This window comes from Nicotiana sylvestris, chromosome 10, assembly GCF_000393655.2.
Source record: "Nicotiana sylvestris chromosome 10, ASM39365v2, whole genome shotgun sequence".
NCBI lineage: Eukaryota > Viridiplantae > Streptophyta > Magnoliopsida > Solanales > Solanaceae > Nicotiana > Nicotiana sylvestris.
In genome coordinates this window covers 34162051-34170946 of record NC_091066.1, presented here as the reverse complement: position 1 = coordinate 34170946, position 8896 = coordinate 34162051, and the positions used below count along the sequence as shown (strand labels likewise).

General features: G+C 35.9%; 1 protein-coding gene across 1 annotated transcript; it reads left to right on the top strand.

The window, feature by feature from the left end:
* The first annotated feature begins 3289 nt into the window (after window positions 1–3289).
* On the top strand, window positions 3290–4553 carry LOC104236684 (RING-H2 finger protein ATL60-like). Its single transcript, XM_009790663.2, has one exon. It carries the CDS (start codon window positions 3471–3473, stop codon window positions 4245–4247), a length of 777 nt encoding a protein of 258 aa, XP_009788965.1. The 5' UTR covers window positions 3290–3470; the 3' UTR covers window positions 4248–4553.
* The last annotated feature ends 4343 nt before the right edge of the window (window positions 4554–8896 follow it).

The window sequence follows — 8896 nt, the reverse complement described above, 5'->3', positions numbered from 1 at the left end:
CTTATTCTCAGTCATTATTTATGCTTATTACTCACTGGGTCGGAGTACTCACATTACTCCCTGCACCTTGCGTGCAGATCCAGGTGTTCCAGAGGCTGAGTGAGGATATTCAGTCGATCAGTTCATATCCGGGAGCATCGAGGTAGCTGCACGGCGTCCGCAGCCCGGATCTCTCCCTTCTATCCTTTCGTTTTATCCACATTTCCTAAACTGATTATGTATTAGGCTGTTAAACTTGTGCTAGAGGCTCGAGACTTGTGACACCAGATCTGTATGGGTTATGTAGTGGTATTATCATCTGAATTTCCGCATATTTGACTCGTTGTCCTAAACTTTTATAATGATAAACTAGCAATTTAACTGTGTTAGCTAATAATAAATTGTATAAGAAAAGGGTCGAGGTTGTTAGTTGGTCAGGCTTGCCTAGCAGTGTGTTGGGCGCCATCACGACCGGGGTTGGGGTCGTGACACTTCCTGTCCTTAACTTCATATGTGTAGTGTAAATATTAAGGACATGACATCCTTAACTTTATGTGTGCAGTGTAAACGTTAAGGACATAGTATCCTTAACTTTATAAGTATTGTGTAAATATTAAGGACATGGTGGCCTTAACTTCATGAATGCTGTATAAATATTAAGGACAAAGTGTCATATATATGCACCTTCCGTTGTTAAACTTTAGGACATCATGTCCTTAACTTCATATGTGCAGTGTAAATGTGAAGGACATGACGTCCTTAACTTCATGTGTGCAGTGTAAATGTTAAGGACACCATGTCCTTAATATTTACACAGCACTCATGAAGAAAGGGTAAAAATATTTTTTCGTATTAATTTTAATAGAGTAGTGGCTATTTTTGCTCAACATTAAAAATACTAGATAAAAACTAAATACCATATTAAAAAGTGGCTATCCCACGCCATGTCTACCTTGAAATCTTGAGACGACCCATATATAGCAGGAGTAATTCTTTTGCGGAAATGTCCCAAATTAGTCCTAACCTACCAACCTCTAGCCATTAATCATTGGCTTACCAAACCTAGCCAAGCATATACAAAACTTGAAAACCCAAATAACTAAGAATTCTTTCTCACCAAGAATCGCATGCAAAGATCTCCTTCCATGTTTTAAGCATGATTAGCAATACTTAATGTAAGACGGAAAGAAAAATTTATAAATGAAGAAGCGAATAGGGTGATGAATATATATATATATCAAAAAATCTAAGCAAAAACGAATCTTATTCAATGGATATGGTTGAAATTTATTGAAAACATATAGATGAGCCGATATATAATATTTGAGGAAGATTGGAGGTGATTTGGACTAATATGGTATAAATTCGTATTAAATCAAGTTAAAAAATTCTTCTGCGGCACATGTATCACACATTATCTCACACACAGGTATATATGGATATACATGTGATACACATTTGATACAAATATAATACATATGTGATACAGAAATGATACACTGTGTGATACACATCATCTTTTTTCATGTTCATCTTCTACAGTGAATTTTCAATTCAAACCACCTCAATACTTTATCAAATCATCCTAAAACTGATATTTAAACTCCTTAAGATGTATCTAATCTATTGCAACAACACTCACTCAAAATAAAGCAAAAGTTTGTCATTGTTTTTGGCTATAAATAGCTAACTGGCTAATATCAATAATATTTTATGAATTGATTAATTTCTGTATTAACTAAATTATGGATTGACATAACTGATAATTTTCCAATTTTGTTTGGCTTTCTCATCTCCAAAATTATTGGCCTTCTTGTTTGGGGATCGCACTTTCTTATACTAACCGCCTAAATTCAAGATCTCAACAACAAAAACAGAAACAAAATTATTTAGTGGAACTGTGGAAACGACAGATGAATCTTGTTAGAGGAGTGCATCGACTGAAATTATTTCCCCCTTGCGGGGAAGTGCACAATTAATCACTAATTAGAGATGTCTTTATTAAGGATATAATGTCCTTAAATTCACGAATTCTGTGTAAAAATATTAAGGACAAATTGTCATGTATTTGCACCTTCCATTATTAAACTTTAGGACATCATGTCCTTGACTTCATATGTGCAGTGTAAATGTTAAGGACATGGCGTCCTTAACTTCATGTGTGCAGTGTAAATGTTAAGGACATAATGTCCTTAGCTTGTATTTGCACCTTCTGTTATTAAACTTTAGGACCTCATGTCCTTAACTTCATATATGCATTGTAAATGTTAAGGACATGGTGTCCTTAACTTTATGTGTGCAATGTAAATGTTAAGGACATAGTATCTTTAACTTTATAAGTATTGTGTAAATATTAATGACATGGTGTCCTTAACTTCATGAATGTTGTGTAAATATTAAGGACAAAGTGTCTTGTGTTTGCACCTTCCGTCGTTAAACTTTAGGACATCATGTCCTTAACTTCATATGTACAGTGTAAATGTTAAGGACATGTCGTCCTTAACTTCATGTGTGCAATGTAAATATTAAGAACACCATGTCCTTAATATTTACATAGCACTCATGAAGAAAGGATAAAACTGTCTTTTCATATTAATTTTAATTGAGTAGTGACTATTTTTGCTCAACATTAAAAATATTGGATCAAAACTAAATACTAAAAGGGACTATCCCACGCCATTTCTACCCTCTTACCCCCACCACCAACCAAAAAGAAAAGCAAATCCAACTACTATGACTGAATTTTGGTTACTAGCGGATGATGATCAATAGATTTTCAAACTCTAGTTTGACATCACGAAGAGGGCTTTACAAAACCAACTTTACCGTTTTTATTCACTCGGATATCAACCCAAATTATTCTGTAAATGACTCCTCTGAGCTAAACCAAAAAATATAGAGTAAATATAGTATAAACTCTACCAATTAGATAGAAAAAACTCTGAAGAGCTATAATTGTGTGCGGATCCCGGGACAAATTTTCTAAATAACACTAACTTTTGATACATTCGACCAAGATAGCTCCTTACTGGGCCATTCCTTTCAATAACCCGATCGAGCTAAACCAATTGTCATCAATATATGATGCCGTTTCTCTTTTCTTTTTTCCTTTAATTTTATTTTCGTAATGTCAAACTTGACACTTTGGTCTGCCTAAGTAAAAGTCAAAGCAATATCTTTCCCATGACCTCAAACTTTCTTCCCATCCACGTACTTTCAGTAGAAAGAGTCGGGTCAAAGCAGAAGTCTCTTAGAAATGAACAAGGCGGGGGAGAAATTAATTTCTTGTTTGAATTCTTCTTCGTCGTCTTAGCCATCCATTCTAGACTCCTTACACCCAACTCATAAATATTACCACCTCTAATTCCACCTCTCATCCTATAATCCAAGCAAAAGTTGATTGTTATCTCTCTCTCAAAAACCCACTTTGATACTTGCTCTTTCCTTTAACAATTAGCTAGATCGCCTTGTTCAGATTCTTGTGTTACTGAATGGAAGACGCTTCGAGCAGTAATAGCAATAAACTAGATGAGTCAGGTGCGTTAGCTTTCATAGGAAAGATTATGTTGGGGGTAATCATATTTCTGTTCCTGGTTGTGATCTTCATATTCTTCCTTCACCTTTACGTGAAGTGGTCCAGGAGTCGTCGCCGGCAAGAAGACTCCAATGGCGGCACAGAGCGCCACCACAAAGTCAAAGTTCAGGGACTTGACCCGTCAATACTCAAAACAATTCCTGTACTTGCATTTGATGCTAAAGAATTCAAAGATGGAACACTGGAATGTACTATTTGTCTTTGTGATGTCACTGAGGGTGAAAAGACAAGATTTTTACCAAAATGTAATCATGGGTTTCATGTTGATTGTATTGACATGTGGTTTCAATGTCATTCCTCTTGTCCTCTTTGTCGTAACGCAGTTTCCACAACTGGGGATAAAACACTCGAGTCAGTGGAATCGGAGGTTGAGGCTTCAACAGAGTTGCCTAATTTTCCGACCAATGTGCTGTATTGGGGAAATGAGACTCAAGTTAGCACCTTGTGTAGTAATCCTTGTTTGGAGTCAACAGCATCTACGAGTAATAACCGGCCACATGGAATGTTGGTTATCGATATTCCAGGGCGAATTAATGAAGAAGAGTCGAAATCTGTAATGCCTGAAAGACTGAGGCGTTTGATGAGGCTTTTGAGCGGGGATAGAAGGGCGAATGATCCTGCTAGTTCGCGAAATGTAGATATAGAACAAGGAGGTGGTAGAAGCCCGAGCTAGCACGGACTCAGAGAGCGATTCAACAAGTCAGTTTGGTTCCCTTTATATTTATATATGCCTATTGTGTAGTACATAAAAAAGATACACTAACCTCCCGTTATGCGTGGGGTCCGGAAAGGATCGGACCACAAGGGTCTATCGTAGTACATACTATAATGTTAATGCAATTAAGGTACAAAGTTCATTGATTCTTGATGCAGATGAAAAGTTGACACTTTGGTGTCTGTATCTTTTAGGTGTATAGGTAGTGGATATATTAGTACATGTATAAACATATATATATATAGGCTTCTCTGTTTGAGAATAGAGGCAATCTATCTTCTCTTAAGAAGAGTGTTAAAATCATTTTTTTGTCAACGTGGGCAGTGAGCTTTCATGTATGCTACAATCTAGATAAATTTACACCTCACTTGAAATATCTTCGCATGCAATGCCTTGCAAGCAATTATTTAATTTTAGTGGTGTAGAAAAGGGCGGATCTACCTTATGAGGTCGGGGTGCCATGCTATCCGTTCGCTACGCTAAAAAATTTACTATGTATGTAATATATACGTAAAATAACAAATATATCAAAGTCGATGTGGGTGCCATTGGTTCAGCGTCCGTTCTGTAAGCTATCATTGACCTCGTGAATGCAAGGTCGATTCCTACAAGAGGGTTATTCTTTGTTTCTCTCCTTTTTCCTGGTTTTCCTTTATTTTCAATTGGGCCCTAGCCTCACCTCTTTTTCCTTTTTTTTTTCCCTTCGTTTTCTTTTCCTCTTTTTTCTTCCTTTTATTTGCCGAGTTTCTCTCTTCTTCTTTAAACTTTTGTATACCGGTCTTTATTTTGTTTCTACTTTCTATTATTATACCTTAATTCATGAACATTTTTTTCCGGTGGCTGAACTGCAGAGATTTCTATTGTTGAGCCGGGTGAGCCAGGCTGCACTCGCCTTTTTGAATTGGCTATGCCGAAAGAGTCCCCACGTCCGCTTTTCTCCGCTCGCAATCCAATAAGTTGGCAAAGCCAACACAAGATTAGGGTCGTCTCATTCATTCTATACTGACTCCGGCCCGGGCTGGCTTCTTGGGAAGCCCATTCGCATCATTCATCCGGTGCTAACGGGTCACGTAAGTTAGTTAGCATATAATGTCTTTTTTTTTTATGATACAATATTAATTTAAATATTAGAATATAATTGGAATCATCTTTTCTACTGGCTTTTGAAAAAAAATAACTTGATTAATAGTCATTTTGGGTTGATTATTATAGGTTGAACATTGGAGGTTTCACTTTAAACATATTATCATATAACTCGACAATTAACATGTAAAAAATAACCCAAGAATGATAAAGGTAAATTAATCTAGTCAAACAAAGAATATGTAGTATAAGCTATTCTTTAAGCAAAAAAATTCATTGGAGACACTCTTTCATGAATAAAAATGAACCTAAATCGAACTTATTTGCTTTGCGAATGAAAGACCTATTCGAGTTAACCATAAACTAACCGGACCGACCTTTCCTTCCAATTCGGTCATGTAGTTAGTTATAGGTAATACTTAGAGGCGTACGCATCAATTTTCATAAATAGTGTCAACATTTGAAGAAGTGAACGAATGAATAAATAACTATAGTGACAACGTCAATTTTTGTATTTATATCCAATATTTTTATTTTATTTTATTTTATTATTTATATATTATATATTTAGTAAAAGTTTTTGGAGAAGCGATGTCATGTGACACCGATTGGTGTCATGTATATTCGCCCCTGGATATACTATATGCATAAAGTAGTGGCACCTGCATCCTCCGATTCCTGGATCCGCCTCTGTGTAGAATTAATATTCCTTTAACGGTCAAAGAAATGTAAACAACTGCTACTTATTTGCTGAATTCAAGTTGGCTTAGGTCTGCTTTTTTTATTGGTTGCTTTTGCTTCTCTTTCACAAAAACACACACACGGAGAGTTGAATCACTTGATCAAACTCAAGAAGAATCTTTTGGTTTAAACATTATTGATCCTTCAATGATACAACTGAACCTTGTCGATACTACGTACCTTTGGTCATGGGAGGAGCCAGGGTAGTGGAAGGATATATAAGGAAAAAAGTTTTATTATGCTTATATATTAGTTGTTGAATCCCTTTGATTTCTTCAAGTATTTACTTTTGTTATTTGATAGAACCTCTTGGTGAAAATTCTGCTTCCGCTAATGTCTTTGGTATTCAACCAAGCTAAAGTGACAAGTGAGGCTTGCTCAATTGGTAAAAGCACCTCCACCCACGACCGTTAGGATTTGGGTTCGAGTCACGTTGGAGGGAAGTGTGGAAACACTATAGATCCTCCTAATTAGGGAGGGGTTAAAAAAACAAGCTAAAGTATGTTCCTCCATAGAACTAGCTAAGCGTTGGTAGATCATTATGTTGAAATTTTTTACATATGTAGAGCCGTCATAACAGAAATTAAACAAGGAACGTACCTTCAGTCATAGTTGTTCAAGAATATTATCTGATATATTATTTCCTTTGGGAGACAAGCTAAATAATTTATTACCTTATATGTGGGCCATACTAGAAGTCTCTAGAAGAGGCGGTAAATTTTTAACATTCTCCCACTTGGTCCACATATTAAAATCAGATAATCATTTATGAGAGATAAACATATAATATGGCCATAGACTTTATCACTCAATTAAAAGTTATGCAACAATCACTTTAACTAGAACATATCATTACATCATGGCGGTCATGCTTTTAAACAAACAATTCCTTCCATGTATTACAATGTACAATATGTTCTAACAAAGTGTCAACAACTTTATGAATGAACTTAATATAAGTCATTCAGAGTCCAACTTTATTGATCCAATGATCACAAAATAAAACATGAAAAACCAAGTATGCACTGTCATGTATATCAAAATAAGCATAATGTCTAGACAAACTGTTAAAGGGCAAAGCAAGACTAAATTGAGTTACTAAGCCCCATATGGGTTACATGATCCTTGAAAATATTAGCCGGCAGACCTTTAGTCATAGGATCAACAATCATCAAAGTAGTACTAATATGCTCAAAACTCACACCTTGCTTCTTCACATAGTCTTTAACCATCAAGTACTTTACGTCGATGCACCTGCTTTGGCTGCCACTTTTATTATTCTTAAAAAAGAACACTGCAGCTGAATTGTCACATAAGATTCTCAATGGCCTTGAAATGGAATCGATAATCCTAAGGCCGAAAATAAAGTTTTTCAACCCTAACGCCTATGATGTAGCTTCATAGCATGCAATTCAGCTTCCATTGTGGATGTTTCAACAATGGTTTGCTTGACACTTATTCAAGACACAACACCTCCACCAAAAAGGAAAATGTATCCTGAAGTAGATTTACCAGTGTCTTTGCATCCATCCAAATCAGAGTCTGAATATCCAATCATCTTCAATGAGTCAGAGTATCTGTATGTGAGCTTAAAATACTTGGTTCCTTGCAAATATCTCAAAACCCTTTTACCAGTTTTCCAATGGTCAAGACTAGAGTTACCTTGATATCTGCCAAACATTCCTACCGCAAAAGCAATATCAGGTGTAGTACAGACCTATGCATATATAAGGCTCCCAACAAGCGAAGCATAGAGAATATCTTTCATTTGCTCCTTTTTCAATGCATTTTGTGAACATTGATTCAAAGAGAATTTGTCACCTTTAATTATGGGTGCTGCTATAAGTGAATAATTTTTCATCCCAAATCTTTCCATAATTCTTTCAATGTAGGCCTTTTGAGACAGTCCAAGTAATCTTTGGGATCTAACTCTGTGAATCTCTATGCCAATGACATAAGAGGCTTCACATATATCCTTCATCTCAAAATTCTAGATAAGGAACTATTTAGTCTCGTGCAATAATCCCAAATCACTACTTGCAAGTAAAATGTCATCCACATATAGGACTAGGAAAAAATATTTGCTCCCACTTATCTTAAGGTATATACACCGATCAATGATGTTCTCCATAAACCCAAATGAAGAAACAACATTATGAAATTTAATACACCATTGGCGGGAAGCCTGGTTTAGTTTATAAATGGATTTATTCAACTTGCAAGCAAGGTGACTTTTGTCCTTATCATAAAATCCTTGAGGATGACGCATGTATACCTCCTCTTCAAGATCTCCATTTAGGAAAGCTGTTTTCGCATCCATTGATGTAACTCTAAATCAAAATGAGCTACTAATGCAATGATTATTCGCAATGAATCCTTCTTTGATACTGGCGAGAAGGTTTTATGGTAATCAATGCCTTCCCTTTGAGTAAAACCCTTGGTTACAAGTTTGGTTTTATATCGTTCGATATTACCAGATGAGTCTCTTTAAGTTTTAAAGGTCCACTTAGAACCTATGCTAGAGGATCCCTTTGGTAATTCGACGAGATCTCAAACTTTGTTTTTAGCTATAGATTCTAATTCTTCTTTCATGGAATCATACCAAAGTGTGAAGTTTTCTCCACTCATGTCTTGTGAAAACGAGCATGGATCATCTTTTAGTCCAATATCATAATCAGACTCTTGGAGATATGCAACATAGTCGCTAGAAATTGCTGGTTTTTGAACTCTTGAGGATTTTCTTACTCCCACTATTTCAGACACTTCTTCAGTGGGTTCAGATA

Coding starts and splice junctions, on each gene's coding strand:
- LOC104236684 (XM_009790663.2), top strand. CDS start 3,471: ATGGAAGACGCTTCGAGCAGTAATAGCAATAAACTAGATGAGTCAGGT.